The sequence below is a fragment of the Ursus americanus genome, chromosome 30, assembly GCF_024610735.1.
Source record: "Ursus americanus isolate L20-20 chromosome 30, mUrsAme1.1.p, whole genome shotgun sequence".
Lineage (NCBI taxonomy): Eukaryota > Metazoa > Chordata > Mammalia > Carnivora > Ursidae > Ursus > Ursus americanus.
The window spans coordinates 18,629,784-18,657,189 of NC_142156.1; the positions used below are offsets into that span (position 1 = coordinate 18,629,784).

General features: G+C 42.6%; 1 protein-coding gene across 6 annotated transcripts in view; it reads right to left on the reverse strand.

The window, feature by feature from the left end:
• CLIP1 (CAP-Gly domain containing linker protein 1) overlaps nt 1-27,406 on the reverse strand; it is a 117,063-nt gene that overhangs the window by 25,802 nt on the left and 63,855 nt on the right. For 4 of the 6 annotated variants that reach the window (XM_045777804.2, XM_045777798.2, XM_087857402.1 and 1 more), the window contains 11 exons: nt 26,335-26,439; nt 21,760-22,704; nt 19,901-20,017; nt 17,945-18,002; nt 17,345-17,428; nt 16,285-16,441; nt 14,741-14,906; nt 14,429-14,644; nt 8,649-8,765; nt 6,474-6,580; nt 1,527-1,647 (listed from right to left, as the gene is read on the reverse strand). In XM_045777804.2, coding sequence (XP_045633760.2) covers nt 1,527-1,647; nt 6,474-6,580; nt 8,649-8,765; nt 14,429-14,644; nt 14,741-14,906; nt 16,285-16,441; nt 17,345-17,428; nt 17,945-18,002; nt 19,901-20,017; nt 21,760-22,704; nt 26,335-26,439 — 2,193 coding nt within the window. Of the gene's footprint in view, nt 1-1,526; nt 1,648-6,473; nt 6,581-8,648; nt 8,766-9,925; nt 12,194-14,428; nt 14,645-14,740; nt 14,907-16,284; nt 16,442-17,344; nt 17,429-17,944; nt 18,003-19,900; nt 20,018-21,759; nt 22,705-26,334; nt 26,440-27,406 lie in introns of all 6 variants that reach the window. The other 2 variants (XM_087857403.1, XM_045777814.2) reach the window with 2 other exon arrangements.

Here is a 27,406-nt window from a genome sequence, read left to right on the forward strand (position 1 = left end):
TCACAACATGAGAGGAAGGGATGACCTCTCTGAGTTCCTCCCATGCACGGAATCTGTTCTATCAGAGATGTTCCAGGAGGTCGAGCGAGATCCTTCTCCTGCAAGAACTTACAGACACGCCGAGAGAGCTACCCAATGTTTTAGATGCTCTAGTTTGTGCCAGGAAAAAAAGGACCTCATCTGGCCAAAGGGCTTCTATTTTTCATGAACTCCAGTTTCTCACACAACGGACCAAAGGAGAGGGCAGTGGCCCTATTTAAGTCAACTTTTCCTGAACCCAAATCGGAAGACGGCAAACATTTCTTGACACTATTACCTGAATGAGGGTGAGCAAAATACTATCTTCATGTTCCTGTTTCCTCTTTTACAAGTAGAAATAAGGACAGAGCCATCTTCCAGAATTATTGTAAAGATCAAGTGAGATGATAGCTATCATTTATTTGTGCTTGTCACATAGCAAGAGCCAGTAAATGTGAGCTAGTATCACCAAAAGCATCATTGCCATCCTGGAGTCTGGAGAGATGTGGCATTTTTTTCATGAAGAATATTGTGGAAAGCTATAATAAAGACTTTAAAGTCTGAAATCAACTCTCCAAAAAGTGCTTTCACCACAAACTGCACCATGTCAATGGGTACTCAATATAATTACCCCAAATTACTCCATCTTAAGTGAGAATTAATCTTTGCAAAGTATGCTGGGGGAAAAATTCTCTTGAAGTATAAAGCAGGAATTAATGACCACACAGTAAAATTCTCTTATAAATCTCACTTTAAGATTCTTCTGAGGCCATATGTGACTAACAATCTAGCACTTGGATTCAACTACTCAAGAATAAAAAGCAGGATATGGCATTCTTTAAAATCAGTTTTGTTTCAATGCTTAATAAACTTATCAGAAATCTTTGTGATTTAAATACGGAAGCCAGTGGGTTGTGGCGAGCTTCTAGCCCATTCCGGGGATAACACATACCACATATCAATGCACGTAAGTGCACACACACACACACACGGTTCTATTAGGAAATGCTTTAAAAAAAATTTTTTTTAAAGAAAAGCAGAGTTCTATTTAAAAACAGCTGCCAACCCCCACACCAAATCCTTATCTTGGGAATTTGCCTCCTTCAAACCAATTCTGATGAAAGAAAAAAAAGAGCCTTAAGAGCAAAGTAATCTTGAAATCCAGGCAATAGTAGGGAGAGGATATTGTTCCTTTCCATTTAAATGCATTGCTATGAGCTTGTCTAATGAAGGTCTTATTTTTTACTTGCTCACAAGTTTCCCATGTTGCTACTGGGTTTTTTTTGGTTTTTGGTTTTTGTTTTTTTTTTAAAGAATCTGTCAACTCCTACCCTAAGTCCTATAGCAGCACACTTGAAGGCAAGGAGACACATCACACAGGCAACTTGAAATCCCATTTGGAACGAACCAGCCACATCGAGGGGCCTCCAAGTGCCCTGCCAACAGCAGCAGGCGGGAGCATGGCAGAGCTAGGCATGCCCCCTCCCGCCGCCCCCGGGCCCACTAACCTTCTGATGACCCGTGACTTCGTCCCTGCTTCTCCCCAGCTCCTCAGCAAGTTTCACGTTCTCTTCTTGCAATGCCGAAAGCTGCTGGGACTTCTGAGCTGCTGCCTGCTTGAGGGTTTCTCTGCAAGGACAGTGAGTGCAGGGTTACCATAGAAACAAGACAGGCAAGGAAACTGTGGGAGACGACGGGCTTCACAGCACTGAGGAAAATATATCTGGGTCACGTGCCTGATAGGATCTATAATAACAGGAGGCAGCGGTATCTACGTGCAGGAGAGGCTAAATGGCTTTAACCTCTCAGGAGAAGGACTGCCGCCCACAATTATTACATTTTTTTTAAACCTAAAAAACACTATCCACCCTCTCTCCACCCACACTCGCCCACTTCCATCTAAACACTCCCCGTACAAAAAGCAATGTTACTATAAAATAAATGATAAGCGAAATGGTCAGTTCTCTTGTCTTCAGGACTATTTCCATTAGAAAATTATGCTAAAACCCACTATGTTGATAAAGTGATTTACTTTGCTGCCAAGGTACACTGTTCTGACTGCACAGATCTGTAATCTCTTTTTTTTCTGGCAGAAATAAAAATCTAATGGTCCCATTTGCCAGTATCGGTCAGAGTCAAGTGCTGGTGTGAATCTGAGTATATTTTTAGGACATCTCTCCAGGTGAAATGCCCAAAGGAAATGTGGTTTTCCAATTACATAACAGGTGTTTCATTCGGACTGTATTCTTTCCACAATGTTAATCTGTAATTAAAAGAAGCGAATAAAAATATAGCCTGCTAACCTGTATCACAAATATCAGCATATAAAATGTGAACAGGGTAGGTATATTTGTTAAACATCTTCCCGATATTAAAATTATCCAAAATATACATCTCAAATAATTATCCTTTACACATGGATATTGAAAATATTTTGTTTAATCACTGGATTTTAGTTTTCTGTCATAGAAGGTTTTGATGCCACTATGAATTTAAAGTCTGTACTGGCTACACTCCATTTAGGGAACTGTCATACGTGGCTGAGTCCTGAATCAAGTCCTCTGGGTATGAATCCATCTGCTGATGCAGGAACACATCTATTTTTAACTTCAATTGTCTAATGGGTGGCAATGCCTGGCATCTTCTGTCTTTTTTGAGTTTTAATTCTCCATCCAACTATAATATGCCTACTGGGATAAGATTTAGGGGCATAAATCCACACAAAAATTCTCCTAGCACGTTAAATTAGGTGTTTTACAGAGATGTCTACTTAGCAAGTGAGGAAAAACAGAGGAGATTTTGGCCTCAGGTCATTCAAAAGCTAGGAGGATTGGTTTTAATTATGGATCAATACACACACACACACATACACACAGTAACAAAAGTTCACCTTCTAACCAAAGTTCATCAATTCTTGACAAATCTGAAGATTTTACTTAGGATGAAACCATCCTAAGTCAAACCTTTTATTCCTAGGTGTCACTGCCTTCCTCAGGAGCTATTTGGACTCAGCAACTGGATGGCCTGTCAGTGGTAAGTCTGTGATCCTGCTCTCTGTCTCTTAAAGATTTTCATCTTTTAATAGCTTTATTATTATTATTATTATTATTATTATTATTATTATTATTATTATTTAGGCTCCACACCCAGCATGGAGCCCAACTCAGGACCCTGAAATCTAGACCTAAGCTGAGATCAAAAGTTGGATACCTAACCAACTGAGCCCCCCAGGTGCCCCTTAATGGCTTTTTAAATCCTTGGTTTCTATTAAGAGCCCATGGTAAAGAAAATTAAAATAAGGAGTCAAAGAAATTTCAAAATGTTCTAAAGTACTGATCTATGAAAGCATTATTTGTTCAATGTAAAATCTATAAAATGCTTTCATGAACATTTTCTCAATCAATCCTCAAAGCCCAATGAGGCTAATATTATCTATATTTTAAAGAAGAGAAAGCTGAAGCCCAGGGAAGCAAGAGATTTTCCCCAAATCATAAAGCCAGTAAGTTGTAGAAGCAAGAGAACTGGAGTTAAAACTGGCGATGGACCTCAGCTGTGATTCAAATATAGAAACACCTTTCCATTTTTCTTTAGAGTGTAGCGGGTACATGCATTTCATACAGGAAGGAGGCTCTCATAGCCCAATTTCCGGAAATACTCCAGGGGATAATTCTGAAAATACCTACAAGTATTTCTAACAATTTTTAAAGCTACTTTTCTTTCTACATGACAGAAGACTATTCCAGTTTTAAAACTGAGAGGCAAATACATATTTTTCACATGGACTTGCAAACATTCTACTTGCAAGTCTATTATAAATCAATTGCCACACTAAATCTATTCTAGATTTATTACTGTGCCAGTGAGTAATTAAAGACAATTAAACTGCTTATATCATTCTTCCTAAGATTCAAAATTATACATCAGAGAGAAAACATCTTCTCTCTCCACCTGAAAATAGGAGCTGGCTAACCCAAACCAAACCAAGAGTTTTCCTAAAACCAGCCTAATAAAGAGCATACAAGGAAGACTCAGCTACAAGTGCTGAGTTGCCAGCACCAAGGGCAATATTCCATAGGAGGTAGTTCCAATTAGAACTCCAATGTCTACACTGGGCTCATTTTCCTCCAGGAATCGAAGTCCTATCAGGTGAGGGGAGACACCAGGAAAGTTCTAAAGGACATAAAGCGCCCCAGATATATACATGCTGAACCACAGAGAAATAACCAGCTGCTCATTCTCTAGCTTTGAGTACTGAGGAACTAAGGAGTGGTAAAATGACTGCCCCCCCCCTTTTTTTTGAGAAGCACCGTTACCATTACATAGTACGTTTATTTTAGATGGTCCTTGAAATGTGGCCAAGTCTACGGCAGAGAACAATGAGTCACTGGGCGCAGGGGCTCTTCCAACCTACTCCCTCTACCAGCTTCTGAAGCCTGTCACTGGTGTCTCCCACTGCTCCCCTCTCCTGCTAAGGAACCCTGGCCACAGCGTGCCAGGTCACCAGCAGAAGATGCGATTTCCTCCGGCCTGGTGGGCCAGAGAAAAGCTGGAGAGGCAGAAGCAGCATAGGCTGTCTGCCCTGTGGTCCTGGTTCCTCCTCACCCAAACTACTCCCCTCGGCGGTCAGAGATCTGGGGACAATGGCTCCAGGGAGGAGGACAGGCCAGGGTTAGAGAGGCAGCACCAGGGGCCACAGTCCTTTGCTCATGATCCTTTGTGCCCACAGCCAGGAGGCTAGGCTTTTATTATTCAGTGGAATCGTTTAAAGAAGAGCAGAAAATTTATCTCTTAACAGAGGTAAAACCACCCCATATTAACTGGGGGTGGGTGACACGACACAGAGATTTAGTGAGGACATTGAACACTCAAATGCTAGACCGATGCAATGGCCGTTGTGAGACTCCTAAGTCTCAGTCGAAGGACAGTGGGGTTTTACCGAAGTCCCAAGCGCTCTCTCGGCTAGGTCCACACTGGCTCTGCCCCTCCAGTACCTAGTACGGCCCAGAGAGCTCAGAGGTGGGATTATGGCAGTGGGAGGCTGACTAGACAATCTTCTGCTGCTCAGATCCTCCCTCTCCAGCTGCCTGTGTGACACAAATGAACCGAAGTCAACAGGGCTCCAAACACTCCAGGTCAGCCTAACTACTTGTGTGTCACGGGGGAAAGCCCCGCACCGGACCCGCGGCCACCCTCTCAGAGCTGATGCCGGCTTTGTTTCCTGTCACAGCGACCTTTATCTGTCTGGGTGAGATGGCCTCGGAAGGCCAAGAAACGCAAGCTCTTCGAGATGGCCGTGAGCACAAGCGTGAATGGAACCGGTGGGAAGTGTCTAAACATCGTCTGGAGAAGTATCACTAGAACGAAGACTGAGGTCTGGAAGTGCCGAATCACTACGCTGTGCACCGAAACTAACGTTACACTGTATGTGAGCCTACTGGAATTTCAATAAAGAACAAAAAAAACAAAGACTGAGGGAGGGATCAATCGTGCACCCCGACTCAGGAGATTCTTTCTCGGGGGATTTTACGAAATCTCAGAAGAACTCGACATGTCCTAGGTTTAGTTGAGCTTGATCAACAAATCACCTTGAGGACGGAGACTTGGAGCTGATGCTTCCGTCTGACACTCTCACGTCTGTTTGGTCAGAACTGGAAGTTAGTAATATAAGGCCTGGAAGGGCAGCGGCCGTACAGATCCGTCTTCGTAGCCTGCCCCGCATGGAGGACACACGTAAACGTTCACCACACTAACGGGCTTTAAATTTTTAGGTTTACACAGTTGGCGTGGTGTAGCTCTCAGAACAGAAGAGCAAAATGAAATCAACACCAAAACTACCATTTCGAATGCCAGATAAACACCAATAATTATGATGATCGGACTTGAAAGGCAAGGATTCGGAGGCGGGGCTGGCAAAGGAAACATGGTCGACCTGTCTGCCTGAAATCGAGGTAGCAGACTGACGGATAAACCTTGATTAGAAAGGTTCTCCCAGAATTTTCTCATCTGATTTCCATGCCAGAAGGTTTGATTACTCTTAAAATCAAGACTACCGATACTCTTGAAAGTGACATGTTTTTTTTTCTCCCTACAGAAAGGGTTTTGAGAGCTTTATTAATTAAGGGTCTGACGTTTCAGACCCTTTAAAGCACACCGCTTTTAAAAAAAAACTCTGATCCTCTTGTATTTTCCTCATAAATTCGTATTCGAATCCCAAACGCCCTAACGTACCAGCAGACGTTCACTTTGATTCTTTAACCCAGCTACCGCGACATAGCTGCCTTCCAGCTAAATGGTTACAGGGGTTACTTCTCAGGTGCGCTACAACATTTGGGGGGGGGGCAGAAAGGGGGCAATTATTTTTTAAGTTCTTGTCAAGTTATTTTCTAAATAATTAGTCTTGTTTTCACTTTCGTGATATTAAGTCCCCCGGTTTCTCTCAAAGGAGATGAACTTACATTTCTTTCCTGAACTCTTCCATTTTTTGGTTCTCTACCGTCAGAAGTTCTTTTGATTTGTTCAGCTCTTCCACATTTTTCAAGTTGTTTTCTTTAAGTGTATCCAACTTAAAGACCAAGAAAAAAAGACTTGATGAAATTATTTCATTTTCCAATGACATGACTGGATAGACAAATTATTCATGCAAATGTGCACTAAAAAGATAGATGACATTAGTCACTTGCAAAAAAAAAAAAGTCACTGGGTGACGAGATGACAAATGACCAGGTCTATTATAAACTGCAAGCCTCCCCCTTATGTTTAGTCAGACATTCCCTGTATACCTGGCCAAAATGTCAAACTAAATTGCTACATGAATTACAACAAAAGTTTGCTTTCATTTTGCGTACAATTCGCAATATCTACCATGGAACTTGCTATTCAAGTATGACCCCTCTTAAAAAAAAAAAAGAAGAAAGAAAGGAATTGCAAAGGCATGAATGACATCAGCAAGGATTATGCTTTGTAATAAAAACAAAAACCCCTTTCCTTCCCCACAGATTAGTAATTTCGGATGTATTTGTCAACCTTAGTACCAAATGTAAGGAGGCCTGACTACAAAAATTTTCTGAATCAAATCTGTAGGTGGGAGTACATCTGATTATCCATCTTAACTTTGATCTGAAAAGGAAAAAGCCAGGCGAGTGAGGCTGGAAAGCACTCACATTCGTTCAGCCCCATCACCTCTCACGGGGGATGCAGCCAGTTTAGGGCCTGGCCCTGGTGGGAACGCCAGACATGTTACTGGAATGAGTGGGGATGTGACCAACCAGGCAGGTGACTGGAGTTCTAGGTGCGGAGTCCCGACCAAGGATGGGGAGCTCGCTTGGTGCCGTCCACTGCCCAGGGTATGCCCCTGGCACCACGGCGGCTTCCTGGGACTTGGGAAGTCATCTCCTACAGTCAGAGACACCTTTGCCACATCACATGCCACCAGTCAGGAGTCCTAGACAGTGTGAAGGTTTTACCACCACAACATTCCTTTTAACGCCCTCTACACTTAATAGAGGAATCTGGAATTCCAGATTCACAGAACAACAACAACAACAACAAAAACAAAGACAAAAAACAAGTATCACAATGGGTCCAAAAAAATGATTCTTCCAGTCTTGCATCTGGTTAAATAACAAGGACACCAAGGGCTATGTCATGAACATAGCACACAATTCTCCCTGATTCTACCCTCAAAAATTATATTCCCTAAAATCTTCTATTTTAGCTTCTGTGATTAATCATCTGATTTTTTAAAACGCTTTTTCCTCTTCTCTTAGGACTATCAGTTCTGTAAATGTACCCCCTTCTATGTCCGGTTTTAGTCGCCCTATAATTATCTCAAAATGTGCATGTCTTCACAGATTTCCATCTTTGACCTTCCATAATGAGAAGGCCTAGCCTCTACAAAGCAGTTACTCAATGCCCCTCCCTTGCTTTAATTCCTTAACGTCTCATCTATCCCTTTTAAAAGCTTTTGAAGTTCTACAGAACTTCACATAACTACTTTGGCGAATCAGTCTGCTTAGGATTCAGAGGTAACTGCTTCCCAAAGAAAGAAAGAATTGGTATGAGCTGGGAGTGGGGAGGAGAGGGATCAAAAATGGGTCCAGGAAGAATGAGAAATATGCTACTTTGGGCAGAATCGAAGTGATCTCGATGCCACAAGTCTGTTTGAGACCCAGAAGTGGCTGTTTGGAAAGGACACAAAAGGGAACCAGGACTGAATTAGGCCAAGAAAAGGCCTGTGTCAAACTCAGGGCTGAGGAGTAGAATTTGGTGGCTCGAGCTGGGACAGTTGAGGAAAAAAATGTGTGTGATTTCAGATCAAAGATACAAAAACGAGAGAGTGTTACGAGTACCTCTCTCATCAGTTCCATCAGTGAAGTTACCATAGAAAGCCATGCTATCGGGGTTTTCCCCTCATTTTTTTTTTTTTAAAGGTTGACCCTACTAAATGAGTAATGAAGTCATACACTTTATTTAATATTATCGTGGTTCTGGTGTACATGCGACTCCACTAACATAGATCAAACCTGTATGAGGCCACACTTCAAAAAATAAACAATCCTGAGTTAGTGATCAAACATTCCATGAAGTCGGTAAGCTGTCCTTTGTACAAAAAGCCATTTAAATCTGATTACTTCATTCTGTAGTTTTTCATTTGTTTGCTTGGTATCCTCCAAGGAGGCCAGAGTTTCGCTCTTCTCTTTGGTCATCTGCTCCATTATCTGCATGGCGTCTTCTGCCGTTTGAGCAGCCTGAACACAAGAAAGCAGCGTGAGAAATGAGGACGGCCCTCAGCAAGCCCGTCAGGGACACTCAGGCTGTGCTGCTCAGGCAGGCCTCACTGTCTGTGTGGTTAAGGGTAAGGACCAGTCACCAATCCAATGCCGAGACAAACAGACCGAGCCATGAAAGGGGAACAAAGTTACGGACCCTTTTCATGCCATTCTTCAAATAAGCCAACTGCAGTATGCAATGTGCGTATTTTCAGACCCTTCCAAACCTACATCTTCCAAACTCCAAAGTTACCCTGACAGTCACGCTCATCTGACCTATGTTTGAGTGAAACGTTCAGTGATAATGAACAGTAACACCCTTACGTAGCTGGATTTTCCCTTCATCATATTTCTTGCTGTATGTTTGAAATACTGTTCTTGCTATTTCAGATTTGGGGCTTTTGAAATCACTTGGCACTTAAGTTGGGAATTTCTCAAGTAAAAATAAAAATTATTTGGGCAATTATTAACATAAGGCTCAAGTGTTTAATGAGAAGCATTAAATGGAAAAGTCTAGGAGAGAAGTTGTGGGTAATGAATATAAACGTGGCTGTGAATAAAAAAGATCATATGCATATGGACACAAATCCTTAGCTGGTAAGATATCAAAATAATCATAAAAAATAAAATTTTTTATTTGTTTTTCATAAAAAAGAAATTATTTTTAGGCACTTGCTTAGAATTTCATGCGGTCTAATAAAGCTGATGGGAATTCTGCATTACGCTTTCCCTACTACCAGCCATGGAGAGTTCACTGCAGCGCTCCAGCTCCACGAGGACAGACACAGGCAGTTAAAAGCCAAACAGAAGATACTATGTTTCACTATGTGCCCATTTGACTATTGTTCTTAAATGCTTTAAGAGCCACAGTTGACTTTTTCAAGAAAATTTCTCCTTTAATTAAAAAATGTATCCTTTTTATTCACAGTTTACAATTCTTTCCAATGGAGAGAGACAACTACAATTAGAGATTTAGTAAAGAATTGCCCCTTCAAAACAAACAGCTTGAGACATACAAGCAGCTGCTTAAGTGGGGTGCATTTCCTCACGTGGCCACGAAGACAAGCCACCCGGGCCCACTGGGAAGTTAGTGCACAGGGTTAGTAGTCCAGGCCTGGTCCCTGACCCTCCCATTTTACCGTAAATGACTGAAGAGTCTCGAGCTCTCTAATTTTAAGAGTGAGCTTGCTCTTGTCTTTCCTCAAAATACGGTTTTCATTTTGAGATTCTAGGAGGTTGGCTGAGATATGGCTGTTGGTTTTGGCCAACTGGCTAATCTCTTTCTGAAGGATGAAGTAACTTTCCGCCAGCTTTTCCTTCTCCTTCAGGAGCTCCTCCTTGGCCAGCATCATGTCTCTCTTCTCAGCCAGGAGGTTCTTGTTGTCCTGCACCGCCTTCGCGCGATCGGCCAGCGTCATCTCATGCTTCAGCCGGAGGTCGTCCAGGATCTTGGTGAGGTAGCTGTGCAGTTCCTGCAGCTCTAACTTGGATTTGGACAAGGTGGTGAAATCGCTCTTCAGAGTCTCTATATTGGCAGCGAGCCGAGCCGTTTCTGCACTCAAGAGTTCCTTCTCTTTAATTATCTCTACCACCTTCTGCTCTGACTTGGTCTTCTCTTGGACGAGCACAAAATTTTCGGACTGCAGCTGCTTAGAACACACTCTTAACTCTTCCAGCTCCTGCTCTAGGAGCGCCATCCTCCCGTGAAGTTTATTGTTCTCATATAGGGACGACTCGTTTTCCTGTGCTCTGGCTTCTTTTTCCAAGAGGAAGGACTGCTGCATCGTGTGGATCTCCTCGTTTAGTCTCTGACACTCTTCTTGCAGGTTCAGCCCGTCCCTCAGCAAGATGCTCTTTTCAGAACTGCACGCCTGAAGTTCGGCATTCAGGCTCTCCTTTGCTTGCAGGGTGCTCGTGTGTTCTTTTTCTAGACTCTTCCTGGCATTCTGGGCCTCTTTCAGCATCAGAGAGAGCTCGTGCTTGGTGGCTGCCAGCTCTTGGTTTTCCCTCTTCCTCCCCTGAAGCTCCTTCTTCAGAGTGTCAAGGTTACCGAGGAGTTTCATCTTCTCGTGCACTATGATTCTTCTGTTGGCAGACTCTTGATCATATTTCCTTTTGAGGTCTCCTATGGTTTTCATGGAATTTTCTCTTTCTGCAAGCAAATCTCCATTTTGCATTTCCAGGACAGACTTTTCCTTCAAGAGGCTGTCGTGCTGCTTTTTCAGCTTAGTAATTTTCTGACATACCACCTCCTTCTCAGAAGTTAGGTAAGCGAGCTTCTCGTTCAGGCTCATCTCGATACAGGCGGCCTCTTCCGAGCATTTCTTCAGTTTTTCAGCAATGAGCCTGTTTTCGCTTACAAGTTCTTCTTTTTCAGCCAAGAGTCTTCTCTCAGATGAGGCCAAGGTTTCTTTTTCATGCAGAAGCTGGATGCACTCGGAGTCTGTGATCTCCCGACTGGTCTTGATTTCTTCCAGGAGCTTGGTGAGGCTGGTGTTGGTAGCCTGAAGTTGCCTCATCTCCAGCTCAGCCTTCCTCAGCGCCCGCTGGGCATCGTCCAGCTGCGTGCGGAGCCCACTGGCTTCCACGCTGAGCAGCTGCTTGATCTGAAGGGCGGCCTCCAGGCTGGCGCTCAGCTTTTCCTGATCTTGAAGAAGCACGTCCTTCTCAAACTGCAGATCTTTGCTGCTTTGGAGAAGATTTTCTCTTTCCACTTTTAAGGCTATGCACATGTTATCGAGACCTGACTGCTTCTCCAAAGCTGACTTTTTCTCAGTCGTGAGATCTTCAATCTCCTGCACCAAGGTTTTCTGGTCTTTGACTAGCTCCTCATAAGAGCTCTGGAGCTTCTGAATAATTTCATCTTTATCTTTGGCCAAGGCAAGGTTTTCAGTAACGAGCTTCTTGATATGATCCTCCAGGTGATCTTTTTCTTCCTGATCCTTCTTAGACTCAGCAATCAAAGATTCTTTGCTGAGCTGGAGCTGTTCCACGAGTGCCTGCAAGCTTGCTCTGGAAGCCTGCAAAGAGTCATTTTCCATGCTGATCTTCAGAAGTTCTTCCTGCGCAGTATTGATTTCTCGTAGTAATTGCTCTCTCTCAACAGCCAAAGATTCCTTATGGAACTGTTCCTGCTGATAAAGCTTTTCGGCGTCTTGCTTTTCTTCTAAGACTTTCTCCTTTTCTAAATGAAGGGTTTCATTTACCGACCACAGTTTCTGTTGATCTTCCTGGAGTAAAGTTATTTTGGCCTCCACCTCTACCAGCTTTGATAAAAGTGAACCTTTTTCTAACTTTAAAGCATTTCCCTCCTGTGCAAGAAGCTGCTTCTCTGATTTCAGACCCCTCAGCTCTTCTGACATTAGTTCAATCTCTTTTTTGGCTGATGTTAACAAATAAGTTAGCGACTACAGAAACAAAGGTGGAAAGAATGGAAACAGAATGAAATCAAGCAGGCAAATGAGAGCCCAAATAACTTAATGTAACCTAAATCGTAAAAGTTTGAAAAAAAAATTTTTTTACAATAAATGTCACAGAAGCTATATGGATAATAAGGGGGGAAAACCAGATGAAAAGAGCCCATAAAAGGATAATTAATACAAAGCAGGTTTAGCTTTGCAAAGCGCTGGTCTACCTACTGGTTTATTTTTTCTTTGCAACATTTTTAAAATCACCCCTGAGTGGTATCTAATGAGGCAAAAACAGTAGTCTGACTTTGACATCAGAGCATGAGGTTCTTTCCTGCCCTGCCAACTTCCCAATTATTTCTATTGTAGGAAGAATTCAGAAAAGAATTTTAAAAAATACAATCCAGAGACCTACAAAAAGTGAGTACATTTTAACCAAAAAAAGGGGGGAAAGGGTGAGGGAAAATAAGCTGTTGCTTTTCAAACTAACTACAAGACCTAGACTTTCTAAAGGACAGTCACTGGCCTGACCAATTTAATACCAATATTACATAGAACTTATTAAAAGTACAGACCAATTGCTAGGCTTTGGTGACTAAAATAAATGGGTTCTTTAAAAAAATATACTGGTTTATAAAATGACTTGACCACATTGTCTATACCAGCGCTGTCCAGAACCTTGCGCAGTGGTGTGAGCGCTCTTTATCTGCACAATATGGTAGCGCTGATCACGTGTGTGGCTGGTGAGCACGTGAAGTGCAGTGAGTGCGACTGAGGAGCTAAATTTGTAATTTATTAAAATTTAGCAAATTCAAACTCAAATTAACGTGGCCAGCTAGTGCCTCGAGCAGCAGAGCTTACGGATCACTGGCTCTTCAATTAGGAAACACAGCAACTTTGTGGGCTCCGTGAACCTCCTGACATCTTTTATAAAAGCTTGTTGAGCATATGAATTTCCCATCTTAAGGTTTCATCAGATTCTTAAAATATTTTGTCTGTGAGCCACTATTGTTGACAAACAATGAAATCCACAGAAATCAGATATCGAGACAACTTTGGAAGGGGAACAATCCTAACCAAATGACCCTTGTAAAAAATTAAAAATTAAAAAAAAATTTACAACACCAGCAAGCAAAATTAATGACCCTTCACACAAATTACTGGAAAGCTGTGGTTTGGTCAGACTGCCACATTGTAAGGGAAACACTAAAAAAGTGGAGTCTGTGCAGATAAAGGGAAGCACAAAGACAAAAGATTTGGAAATTATATCCAGTGTTAAATGGCTCATAAAGCTGGAGATGTTCTACAGGGAGAGGACGAAGCCTTGGTGGTGGCATGGAGAGGAGAGAAGGTGCGTGTATACACACATGGCACATGTTAGGTCATGGTCCAATTTAATTAATGAGTTTTAGGTGGGATTTGTTTCAATTCTCACGTATGCTCTTTTACATTTCCTTTTCACTGAACTCCTAGACAAACATTAAAAATAATTAAAGACAAGTATTTACTTTTCTTTGAGCAAGTTCAATGGTGGCAGGAAAAAGTTAAACACTGGGAGGACGGTTGAACTTCATTAAGTTACCAGTGTCAAAAAATATACCAGGTTGCAGAGATGATCCTGACACCATAAAATGAAATTCAATGTATTAAAGTCTACTCTATTTAATAACAGGATGTTCCCTCACAGCCCCTGCCTCCAGCTTCCCTGCCAGGGAGCTTCGAGTGCCTTCTGGGGACTATATCTAATAAAAGCCCTCTCTAGAGCCCCCACTCCTAATGTGCGCCACAGGAGGCCTGCTTCTCCAGCACTCACTTGCTTCACTTGGCCTCAGCCTGTTGCTCGGGTGCAAGAGGTCTCGCCTAACCCCAGTGCAAGGTGGCAGCAACCGCCAAGATCAGAGGCCACAACAGAGTCTCCTGCAAGCAGGCAGAGAGCACTCAGGCAACACGAGACTCTCTGTGACAGCTGGGAAGCCAGCAGCGCAGGGGAGGGGGGTGATGGCTACACAGTACACTCAGGGGAAAGACCTGTACGGTAGCCACCGCCACCCCTGAGAAGGAACGGCAGCTGGCAGAAAGCACTGGAAGCCAGGAAAATGTAATTCGCCATCCTGCCATGCGCTGGGAGGTTAGCATCTGTAAAGGTCGGTGCAACCCATCCCATCTGCTGCCGCTTTGTACGCCCCGCTGCAGCCTTGATGCCACGCAGCAACGGGATCCTCTCCCAGAACATACTTTGGCTTTGTCGGCTTGCTTTTTCAGTTCCGCCATCTCCTGCATCAAGTCGCTGTTCTCCTCCCGCGCAGCCTTCAGCCTCTCCTCCGTGTCCGACAGCATCTTCTGCAGGTTCTGTAGCGTGGCTTCATGCTTCGCCTTCGTCTCACACCTGGCTTCCTCGAACCTGGCCTTCAGATCCTGGCACTGGTTGTGGCTCATTTCCATCTTCTTCTCCTGCAGACACCCGAGGGAAGCAGTAAGTCACCTAGCTGTAGCTGCGCCGCCCTCAACTGCCTCGGAGCACTGAAGTCTCACACATTCCCTCCTTACCAGGTCCAACAGCTTCTTCAGCAGCTCTTCCTTTTCCTCCTCATGCTTTTTAGCTGCTTCCTGCCGGCTCTGTTCTGCTTGGAGAGTTACCTCCCCAATACTCTTCTGCAGAAAGCTCGCGTTTTCATTAGCCTTTGTAAGTTTTAGCTGTAATTCTTCTACATTTCTAGAACAAGGTTCAACACAAGGTGTCAGAGTTTTCGAAAGAATGCTTTAAATTCCAGAGTTATACTTAGAAAGATACTATTCATAATTGTATTAATGATTATAAGTTATGAGTAATTAATAACATCTGAAATAAACAAAAAAATGACCTGACTTGCCCTGAAGACTAATTTTACTAATTGAGACAGTTATAAATACATTATTTAGAGTGACTACTGTAATTGTGAAGGTTTATTATTTTACGTCAATAGATCAGTAAGCAAAAATGAATGAAAAGTAAACATAGATGAGGAAATGAATTATTTAGTAAGTTTCAAAAATTTTAGCAGACAAGATTATCAAAAACTCATTCTAGTGGCCCTTGAGAACACAAGATACAAAATGACAAGTGATAACTTGAAGATCTAGCTTCGAGATTCCAATGTGGCTCAACAAGAGGTACAGAAGACGCGGGACACAAACCTAGAGAATGGGCTATCAGAGGACTCCAGGAACGGAAGGGAAACTTGGATGGTCTCTCTGGGTCGCACACCTGTCCAACACCCGCAGAGCTGGAGCCCCCCGGGGCACCAGGCCACAACCACCTGTGCAGCTCCCCCCCTCCACAGCAAGTCTGACCACAGGTGGCCAACCAAGGCCCAGGCGCCAACCCCACCCCCCGACGCTGAACTGTGGGGGTGCATGGCTGGATGTAAACCAGACTGCCAACTAGTCACACTTTCAGAACCATCGTTCTCACGGCCCTAACATGTCATCTAAAAGTTTTTGCCTTACGAAATAAGACATTTGATTTTTATCTGGCAGCTATTAAAAGAAAAGAAAGATCAAAACAACAATAGTCAGAATAAAGACAGGAAGGGAGATGGAGATGACCGAAGCGGTAGCGTGGAGGGAGTACAAGGCAGTGCTGATGAGCAGCGAGGGCTCCGGGACCGGCCTGCCCAGGCCTGAAACCGCAGGCAAGTCACTTCACCTCATGAAGCCTCACTTCCTTTCTCTTCGAGATGGGAACAAGAATACACTCACCTCACAGGACCATTAGGAGAATCAGAAAGCACACTCTACTAAAGCTGTCTGCAGAGTGCAGGGCACATACCTAGTTAGCCTGTAGTATGGGTTACCCTTCATCACACTGAAACAGGCTGCCTGTGAAAGATGTTCCTGCCCCTGGTGAACTACTGCCTTTTCTTTACAAGCCATCAAAGGGTCTACAACACTTATTACTTAGAAGGTTCCGTAGCTGATTTAAGGATAAAGGCAAAGGAAGAGTGACAGGAAACTTTAAAACAGAACAATCCTGAATTTTGGCCCCCCTCCCTCCTAGACCACACTTCAGAGGTGAACCTAAATCAGGCGCCCTTATAACCACTCACACGTACCTTTCTTTCAGACGTAATTCGTCATTCATTTTTGTCAGCTGAGAAGAATTATCTCCGGACATCTTCATTATTTCTGCAATGTCGTTTTCCAACTTTTCCTTTGCCTTTATCAACTGCTCTTCTCTTTCAGCTCTCTCTCTACATTTTGCCTCCATATCTGAATATATAGAGAAAAAAAATAGCGCCGCAGTGTTACAGTCAACAAAAGTTTCTCTGATCCTGTATTCCAAGGTTTGCTCTGGGAATATTTGCATATAGCAATCCCTGCCCTCATGAAAATCACATTCTAGCCAAGAAGACGGACAATAAACAAGATAAAAAACACGCAAACACAAATAGTATAAAGATAGTGTTAATTGCTAAGAAATAAACACAAATAGTATAAAAATAGTGTTAATTGCTAAGAGGGAAAAAATACAAGCAGAGAAAGGAGCCAAGGAGGAGTTGGGGAGGCTAAAATCTTAGGCAGGGCCTCTCTGAATGGTGACATTTAAGTAATGACCTGAAGGGACTTAGGGAAAGCAAGGGCAAAGGCCCTGAGGCACAGAAATGCTTGACATGCAAGTATTACTAACAAGGCAAATATGGTTGGAGTAGAATGAACAAGGGAAAGGGTAGTAGGAGAAGCCATCAGAGAGGTAAGGACTTCAGTTTTTACTCTGAGTCAGATGGGAGCCACTGGGTGATCTCGAGCAGAAAAGTGATGTGACCCGACTTAGTGGGAGGATGGGTCTGGCTGCTGTGCTGCAAACGGACTGAAGGGGAAGATGGCAAAAGCAGGCCGAGCAGATGGCCCGCTGTTACAGCAGCTCAAGTGAAAGATGATGATTGGCTTGAATTGAGGGAGGAGTGGTGATGTGTGGTGGATTCTGACTTGTTTGAAAACAGGGCAGAGAGGATTTGTGGAGGTTACAGACCTCAAGCAAGTATCTTATCGCATTATACCACACTAACAAGTGAAGAAGTGACCCCTGAATAGATGTTATTGTAACATATTACAGTTACCTCAAATCCTAGGAAACTTACCATATTCAGTGCTTAGTAAACAGAGACATCTTACCTGTTAAATTTTCTCTCAACTTCTCCAATTCAGTAGACAGTGCGTTAAACTGTTCCTCCTTTTGGTGCAGTTTATTTACAGTTTCTATTGAGGATAAAGTTAAAAGTTTAATATATTTCATACTTAATAAGCCATTAGAGGTTGGCAGTCTTACAACCCAATCAAATCACATGCTTGGGATGTGACGGGACAGAAATACTAAAAAGTCCCACTACACAACAAACCACTGCATAACGGTCCTAGAGAAGCAAGCGTGCATGTCTTTTTGCCTCCTCGCATCTGTGGTTAGGCAGGCACCAGGCATCCCTTTCTAGGCCTCTCTTTCCTATCTCCAGCTATCAATGACTAAAGATTAAGTAAGATAATGCTTTTCCCAAGTATACTTAATTTTTACATGGAACAAGCTGTAAGTCACAAGAAGAAAGAAGTTAATGGGAGTCTGAGGCTTCAGGAAGCCAGGGCAATCTGGCATTACCGTGTGCTGCAGAAGCTTCCAGAAGCGTGACGTCAGACTACAGGTCCATCTATTCCCTGTACTCCAGAGGCCAGCTCCAGCTTGAGAACCTGACATTCTCTAAAGCCATACTCAGGAAGACATACCTTGCATGCTTCTCTGAACAGAGACTGCCTCCTCCGAAGCATCAGCAAACTTGTCTTTCTAGAATTAAGAACAGAAAGATTTCAAATTGAAGAAACAAAAAGTTTCAATCAATTATAACTACAACACTATGTACTTTTTGTGACTGATTTTGTTTCATTAAAACTTACAATGTGCAGACACCGAGTACTACCATATGTACACTGTGCGTGTGTGTGACACAGGAGAATAGGTTTACACCTATGTCCTTGCCAAGCATGCATGCACATCTGTACACGTGTGTGAACATGCACACATATGTGCTTGTGTATACGTGTGGTACGTGCGTATGCCTTTTTTCATGTTGCCACCCTCAAGTAGCAGAACTTCTCTTCAGAAATCTGCCCGAGACAGTGGTCAGAATTCTGAAATGTTTTCTATCTGAAAGTAATCAGAGCCTAATATCTTGAAACTGTATCAACTACTTCTTAAACCAAAAAGGCCCACCACTCATCTACTCTTTAAGCATGACAGTAGATTCAAATACAAAAACAAAAACAAAAAACCGCTCCCCCGGTTTTCCTGGGATGAATTTTGAGCTAGATACATGAAGAAAAATTTTCAGTGAGTATTTCTAACTATTTAGGATTATGAATGAAACGGGCACAGAAGGCACACAAGTCCACCAAAGCCCAAAGGTCGTCCCCCTGTGTTACTCCCAAAGCCAGACTTAGGAAGCAAATTTTCTCTTCCGAGTACACAGAGATGTATGCTAACTTAAAGAAAAGTAAAGCGTCCTCAAAGTTTGGGAGGGGAGAGGGAGGCCACAGAAATAGTATGGAACTCAAAACACATTTTTTTAAAGGACATCAGACTAGAAAATCATGACTCCCAGGCCAACTTGTTCTCAAAATGTAGCTAAAATATTGCATATCAAAACTGCCCACTAGAATCATCTACCATGATGGAAACAGTCTATCTGGTGCTGTTCAATATGGTAGCCACCGGCCACATGCGGCTCTTAAGCACTTACAATGTGGCCAGTACAACTGAAGAACTGAATTTTAAATTTAATTTTCATTCACTTAAATTCATATAGTCATATGTGGACAGTAGCTACAATAATGAACAGTGCAGCTATATATCTGACATTTGAAAAAGTAGAAATTCATAATATTGGCATTTAAAAAAAGAAAGCAAATACTCATTCACCTCCAGTACTAGCACGGAAGTGTCATAAGCGGGGAAGATGATGGTATATGGAGGATCTAAGACAAGTGTCCCTTCCTAACTCAAGTTTCTCTTACCCAGTTTCTCCATCAGCCTATGGCTTTCCTTTCCCATGATGTGTGCTTATGTTGCCAGCCTTGACTAAGTTCAGTTTTTGATGCAGGAAGAAGGGAGAACAGTTGAGAGAAGGTAAGAAAAAAAATGTCCTACAACTTGCAACTAAGGCAAGAGGATATATGTGAAAAGAAATGTAATTTGCTGAGATGGATTAAACCGAGTTGGAAGAAATGATTGTTGGACGTCGTTGGGTTAGACAGCACCGTGCCGTGCTAACACAGGGTGCCAGCAGTCCAGTACAGCTCTCTCCGGCTTGCTGTCACAGGAGGCAGAAGGCACAGCCTAAACCTCATTATAAATGAAACGCTGATGTGCTGGGTGTATAATTTGGAAGGTCCCTGTGTTTAGCAAAACCAACCAGTCAATCATATGCCAAAGCGGTGTATTTACCAGAGGCAAAGGATAGATTTAGAAAAGGAAAAAGTAATACCTACCTTTATTGCTACTTTGGTTTTCATCCCATTCCCTTCAAGGTACTTATCAGCCAATGACTAACACACTCAATTTAAATCAATACTTTCAAAAACAAAGGGAAGAGGTGCAATCCTTCTTTATAGAGATTTTTGTTTTTAAACCAGGAACCATTCAAATGACCAGAAACCCTGAGAGTCCGATTCCCAATAGGTACTTACCAAAATCTGAAGTTCTTTTTCCAAAGCCTCTTTCACTTGACTGACTTCACTCAAGTTTTCCTGAAGGTTATTAAGTGTTAGCTCTTTCCCCTGCAGCTCTCTGGTAACGCTACTAGCCTACCACACAGAGTTACATGGTGCAGAAGCAAACCAACACAAGGAAACAAAGAAGAATAAATGAGAAACAAAAAATAAAACAAATATAAAAAACATATGAGAAACAAACACAACCAAATAAAACTGAAAGGAATAAAGGCATGGGTTAAAAAAAAAACTGTTTTTCTTTTTTTCTTTTTTCTTTTCTTTCTTTCTTTATTTTTGTTGTTAATTCTAAGAAGCCAATGACTTCCCACAATCAGTTCTAGATAGTACGATCTAATGACTATTTAAAATAGCCAAAACAGGGTATTTTTCTAAACCGAAATTTGGAATATCAGCATGATCTAAAGCAGAGAGTGCAGACGCTTACTTTCTAAATGGGTAAGTAAAAGCAATTTCATTTTCTGGACTTCAAAGGCCATCGAGCAGGAAAAATGGAGACATGAGGCCTGTGTTATTTTCTCTGTGTTCTTATTTGCTTAAAGTAGTTCAACATTTAAAAAAAAATTTTTTTAATGTAAAATGCACTGGACAACAGTAATCAGAAATTAGTTTTCATTAAATCTTGATGTAAAAAAAGTTGACCAACCCTTAGCCACACATTCTCTAGTAATTAATTTCTGTGATTTCATTGGTATTTCAGATCCAAGTGAGGAGATTTGAGAAAACTTCCTGTAATTAGCTTGTCATCTTCAACTAAGGTTACTCCGCGATTTTTCAGTCTGTCCTCACATCTCCCCATCTAACCTTACAACCCTTTGCCAAAGCAGCAGCTTCTCCCCAAAAAAAGCTCAGAACATTTAGCATCAGTACCAGCACCCCCACTAGTGGCAAGAGGACTGGGAGCATTCATTCCTCAAACAGTCCTTAAAGATGAAGATGACATTTGACAAGGCTAATCAGAAAGGGATGTAGCTGGCAAATGTTTCAGGCAATTTCCTATGCCTTGACAAAAAGCATACTTGTCCGTCTTTCCTCAAAAAGGCAGGGATTAGAACATATTCTCACTGCGGCACAGGAAAAGCTCTCCAATGGGACAGAAGCAGCGATGCAAAGGGCTCCAGGCTCGTAACCTTATTCCTCCGTTTACAACAGTCACGTGGCACTCAGCATGTTTGTATATAAGCTTAGGCATAGGACAATGATGTAAATGGGAGAGGAGGAGGAGGTAATCATATAAGCCTCCTTCTTGTCTGTCCCTTCATTTACCTTAACACCATCATCTTAGCGAGTTCTCTATTTTAAAAGAGATTACAGGGGCACGTGGATGACTCAGTCGGTTGAGCATCTGACTCTTGATTTCAACTCAGGTCATGATCTCAGGTTCGTGGGATTGAGCCCCATGTTGGGCTCCGTGCTCAGTGGGGAGGCTACTTGACATTCTCTCTCTCTCTCTTCCTCTGCCCCTCCTCCTGAGCATGTGCTCTCACCCTCTCTCTCAAATAAATAAATCTTTAAAAAGAAATTACAGACTGGAACCAAGCTTAAACAGATTACAGAGCGGAGCCCAGAGACAAAGTCATAAAGTACCCAGACACTAGGAAACCAAAATAAATTAACCTAGTTGAGCCATTATTTTCTCTAATCTCCTCAAATGAAGCCATGCTCAAGATACTCAGAGGACTCTGTATGCAGCTGGGAAATCTGCTGTAATTAAATCGAGAATATGGAAGATGAATGAACTCCTCTCAGAAGTGACGTACAATGCAAAGTGAGACTGACAAACAGAAAATAAAAGGATGGAGGACGCCAATACAAACCTTGCCACTTTCAGTATTCTTTTCAATCTCTAAATTTTTAATCTGTTTCTCAGCTGCCTCAAGCTGCTGTCTAAGTTTCTCGATTTCCGATTTACCTTCGGAACTGGCTTTCCGAAGTGCATCAAGATCCAAGAGCTTTTCTTCAGTGGCCTTGAGCCGTGATGTAAAATTATCAATAACCTTGGTTTGCTCACTGCATTTGGCTTGTAGAACCTCTAGCTCCTTTACCTTTATTTCAGCTTCCTGCAATTTGTTTAAGGTGTCCTCCATTTCTACCAGATGCTGGTCTTCCGCTTTGTCCAGCTTCGCCTTGAGGGCTTCCAGGCTGCTCTCCTTCTCTGTAATGACCGCCATCAGCTTCCCTCTGAGGGCTTCTAGCTCTTTAGCGTGAGCAGACCTTTCAGAGTCTTGCTTGTTCTGCAGATTTTCTATTTCGTGCTGGTAATCTAGTCTCATCTTCTCTATCTGTGTTTTTAACTCTGCAAATTCTGCTGTCTCTGTCCCGACCCCCTTGCTGAAGGACACCTTCAGCTCCTCCATCGCCTGCTGGTGGGACGCGATGGCCGTCTCCAGCTTGGACTTCCACAGGGCTATCACATCGGAGTTCTCCTTGTTGGCATGATCAAGCTTGCTTTTCAATGACTCGTTCTCTTTGGAAAGCTTCTCTGTGGCACCCTGAAGAGCCTTTATCTCCTTCTGGTGTGTTTCTTCTCGGGCTCCAAACTGCTCCTTCAGAGAAGTGATTTCTCTCTGGTGGTCAGCATGGGCAGCTTCTAATTTTTCTTGCAAAGAGCTTATCTCTTGCAAAAAGGAGAGTGACATGTCAACATCCCCAGCAGGCTTATGGGACTCTAGCCTCCTCCGCAGCTCAGCTACCTCCTGGGCTCTCAACGCTAGGTCTTTTTCTAGTTCCATTATACGGGACTTTTCCGACACTGTAGCCACCTAGTAACCGCAGTCCAAAGAAAAACAAGGCATGTAAATAACCAATCACTGACGATTTCCTTTAACCTTGAAGATCTTTAATAACTCCCCCACCTCAGGCAGCCGTTGAGCTACCGTGAACGCCTGCAGGCTCACCCACCCCTAACTGCTGTCATGGAGGAAGCCCCATTCTGAGAACCCCAAAGTCATCATCTTTGGCAAACTTCCACCACCCTGAGATGCTCAAGAAATCGAAAACTGATACGGAATTTAACTTATTCCAGACTTATTTCTTTTTCCTCTCAAGAAACTTAGAGAAGTGCCCATCAACTGATAGTAAGTTAACAGAAAGAACAGCTTTCAAAGTTCTCAGGTATGTCCAGCTGAGGGAAGACAGAAGCCTCCTCACTTTACCTGGTTTTTCCCTCCTCTGCTTTACCCGGCATGTGTAAATGCTCACCTATCTACTGCAGGTGATTTTAAAGAACTGCGCTACCTGGTACACATGGCTACTGAGCACCAGAAATGTGACAGATGCTGTAAGGGTCACGTAGGCAGATTCTGAAGACTTAGGGGGAAAAAAGAACATAAAATATCTTGTTAATAACTTTTATACTGATTACATGATGAAATAAATGATATTATTTTGGATAAACTGGCTTAAATCAAATATATTATTAATTTTGCCTGTTTCTTTTTATCTACTAAAAAAGTATATTAATGTGGATGGCAGAGAATTTCGATGATATAAATGCAGTTGGTGTATCTCTGTGGCTATCACTGGCATAAAAGGTATGAAATTACCTATCAAATGTTTCAATGAATCAGCTGTAGAAAGAGGTTTAGCTGGATAATGAAGGAATAATTTACTAACCTTTTTTTAGAAAGACAAAATAAGAACAATTACTTACCTGCAATTATATATATGAATCTTTAGAGAGTTCCCCCTTTTAGATTTTATTATCTATTGGCATTTTAATGTACATATCTTGTTCCCCTAACCCAGTGGTTCTCAGACTTTCATATGCACATCTATCTCCTGGGATGCAGGTCTAAAAGGCAGGTTCCCGCTCACTCCCACATGTTTTGATTCTACCTGAGCTCTGGGACAGCACCCAAGAGCCTGCTTTTTTTTTTTTTTTTCACACCCCAGGACTAGGAAAAACAGTTTCTTAACCTGTGTCCTTTTATTCTTAAGAAATGACTTCCCTCTGATATCTGTTAGCCAGTCAGTGTAGGACACAAAATATGTGGGAATAGGTCACTTCAGGTATAAAAATCAATTACTGGACTAACCTGGGAAAGAGAAGGGAACATGAATAATTTAAAAACAGATTTTAAGAATCAAAACTCCTCCAGGTTGAAGGCTTCTCTCCCTCACTGCCTTTACTGGGACAGAAAGTGATGGGTGTGTTTCCTTCGCTTCCTCTGTCCACCTGTGATATGGACGACCATGAACATGTCCACAAAAGACTAGGAGAAGAAAGCAATCGAGTCTCCGAAACTGCAAGAGGAAGTCATTAACTATTTCGGGGCGGGGCTGTAATTGGTGTGTGTCAGGGTTATAGATGCTCCGGGTTAAAGATGTTTATTTGCGTACTTTTTTCTGGGGCAGGGGGTGGGGCGTCCAAGCGTTTGTTGTCACAAAATAAGGGGCAAAATATTAATAAACCCCAATGCTACAAGGTCTGGAACATAAATAAATCCAACAGGATAAGAGTTATTAGTCAATGTCAAGTAAAAAATAAGTGAAAAAAGAACAGTGTGATTACACTGTGGCATTTCCATACCTCTTCCATGTTTTGTTTTACTTCCCAAAGTCTGCCCTCGAGCAAAGCTACGTGTCTGCCTCTCCCACCAGGGTGAGGCCATAAAAGGTATCATTTCTTATTCTTGCGACTTTCTCGACTTCCTCCGCGGCAGCAAACACCCTGCTCGTAAACTGGACTTACTGGCTCAGAGGTATTCTACAGCACTTCCTAAAAGGAAGGTAGGTGATAGGAAACTCAACTGGCTCATTGGCTGGTTTCACAATTGGACAAGCAGGAGTGAGGATCAAACAAAAGGCAGACTTCTTATAGAAAGAAAACAGCTTGAATCTGGAACAGTCGGATAACCCGTGCTGTAAGTGGACGCCTTCCTATCCACAGGGGGAAAAAAAGGCATCCATCCAAGTTGTGTGCTGACAAAGGTACACAGGAGGAGTTCACAGGTTAAAAAAGAATGATTCAACAGCCATTCCCACTAAAAGGAGCCCAATCTTATCATCAGTCCCTTGTATTTCCCAGATCAAGTCTTTGGCTCTCAGGTAACGAAGAAACATCACCAAACTACCAGGATTTTTCCCTTACCAAGTATATAGGAGATACCTTTACTTTTGAGGCTGAGAACATTTTCTTTCTTCTTAATAAATAAAAGCTTATGATTTAGAGAAGAAAAATTACTCCATTATCTAGATTTTTTTAGATCAGTCAATGATTTCTCAACAAAAGAAATTTCTACAAATACTAATAATTCAAAAGAAAGAAATCAGGATACCAAATTTGATCAGAAACAGTAATTTTTTTAATTTTGTATTAAGGATCTGGGCAATTTAGCCACGGACAAATTTGTGATTTAAAAGGTATATATACACACATGTCCTCTTATACGTAAATGATTCGGATTATTTATGAAATTTTTCAGCACAGAACTACCTCCATAATAGACAGACTCCATCCTGTGGTGGTCAAGAGCACAGACTCTGGGGCCAAATGTTCTAGATACAAATCCTGACTCCACTATTACTATTAGCTGTGTAACCTTGGGCAAATTATTTAACCTCTCCATCACTCAGCATCCTCATCTGTAAAATGGGGGCAATGCTACCACCTCCCTCGGGGCTGAGGTGAGACCACATAAGGTAATACCGGTGCAGCGCTCAGAACAATGCCTGGCACCAAGTAAGCATTACACAGGTGCTTTAATACATAAGTAAGTGGCAACTTGACTAATGCACTGGCTCCCAGGGCCAAAGATAGTGAGCTGGGACTGTAGGAAGCTGTTCTGTTCTCAGCACACTTTTCCCTCCTAACCGCTGAGATTTTCACCTACTGGTGACAGAAAGGAGGGAAATGCAAAGGCAGATCAGGTATGAAGAAAAAAAGATCACTGGGATGAAAGTCCTTAACTCTCATTCAAAAGAGCCGGTGTTTCGATTCCCCCAACAGGTCAGGGAAGAAGGCAGGAAAAGAGAGGTAAAGTAAAACAACAATAACAAAAATTCTTCAGAAATCCCTGTCACTGGGAATATGAGAACAAGAGGACAATTGACTGCTTGTGGCAAATTGGAGAAATGTATTTCGAGGTATTAACACAAAGAGCCTCGAAAGTGGCTGTGGACGTCCACGTAGTCCACTTACGGTTGCCGAGTTTCTGATCTGGATTCTGGTTGAGTTAACCAAAGGAATGAGTCTTTACCTCGGACAAAAGACTGGATGTGACACACCTGTGCCTACCCATCAGTCTACGCTTGTGAGCACCTGAACAGCACCAAGACCAAACTCAGGTGGAACCACTGGGTCAAGGCTTAGGTCAACTGCAAGGCACGTCCCCCGAGGCGTCACCATTCACATACATGGGTCTGCTTCATTAAACAGTGAAAACCATTACCCTAGTGTCTTCTAACTCCCTCTGGAGTTTGTCAGCTTTGGTCTTTTCAAAGAGCAGGCTCTGTTCAAGCTCCTTAATGCGGGCATGCTCCAGTTTGGTCTGCGTCTGTTAGTAAAAAGGAAGAGGAAGAGAACACAACAGTGCCACCATGACATGCCAGCACAAGAGGAGAGAGAGCGGCATGCAGGCTGAGCCACCAGTACCTTCCGCCAAAGGATGAACGAAAAGGGAAATGGAGAGGGGCAGAGGATGGGCTGAGATGGGGGGCTGGGGGTGCGGATGAACACTATCAGATGGAAGGATGAGGTGGGCAGGGGACGCGAGCTAGTCTACTGAGAAAGACAAAAGTGGAAACACATGAGGCAGGATGAGCAGTGTCAGATGCGTGCAGCCAAATATAAGTTATATTGATAAGTGAGGTTGATCAGCACAAATTAGATTCGTTAATATTCTCTAAACTATCATTGTCCCCCTCCCCACAACAGCTATTTGACATTAATGTGTATGTAACTGACTTGGTGACTTTAACAAGTAAATCAACCCTCAAAATGACCACTGCTATACCCTAAATATGGCAAACACAAGCTCATAAATCTTACAAGTGTTCCGTAAGTCCTGAGGGCAGCTCCCAGCGCTATGGCGTACAATTTGATGTGAACAAGCGTGAAGCGTTAAGCCTAATGAAGGGAATCCAGAAACTAGAGATGAGAAAATCACACCAGTGGCCTTTGCTGAGATGAGCAAAAAAGGTCTGGCATTCTTAGCAACATTTCTCAGTTCCCTAGTTTCCTTCCAACAGTGGGTTTTCCAAAAACTATGTGTCACCAAGGCAAAAAAAGAGGGGATCATATTTATAAGGGGAAAATTCAGTAATAATTATGTTTGACAGCCTCCATCTCTGATATTCAGATCAGGAGAGAAGTTGAGAGCTGGTGAAGGTCTCACCTTCTCCATCCCAGGACGAAGTCATTATCAGCACAAGAGCGAGAAATGGGTGACTCAGCACCAAGGCATGAGTTTTAGCTCCATGCAAAAAGAGCTGGTAATGGTAAGATCCTAACTGCCTCAAAAC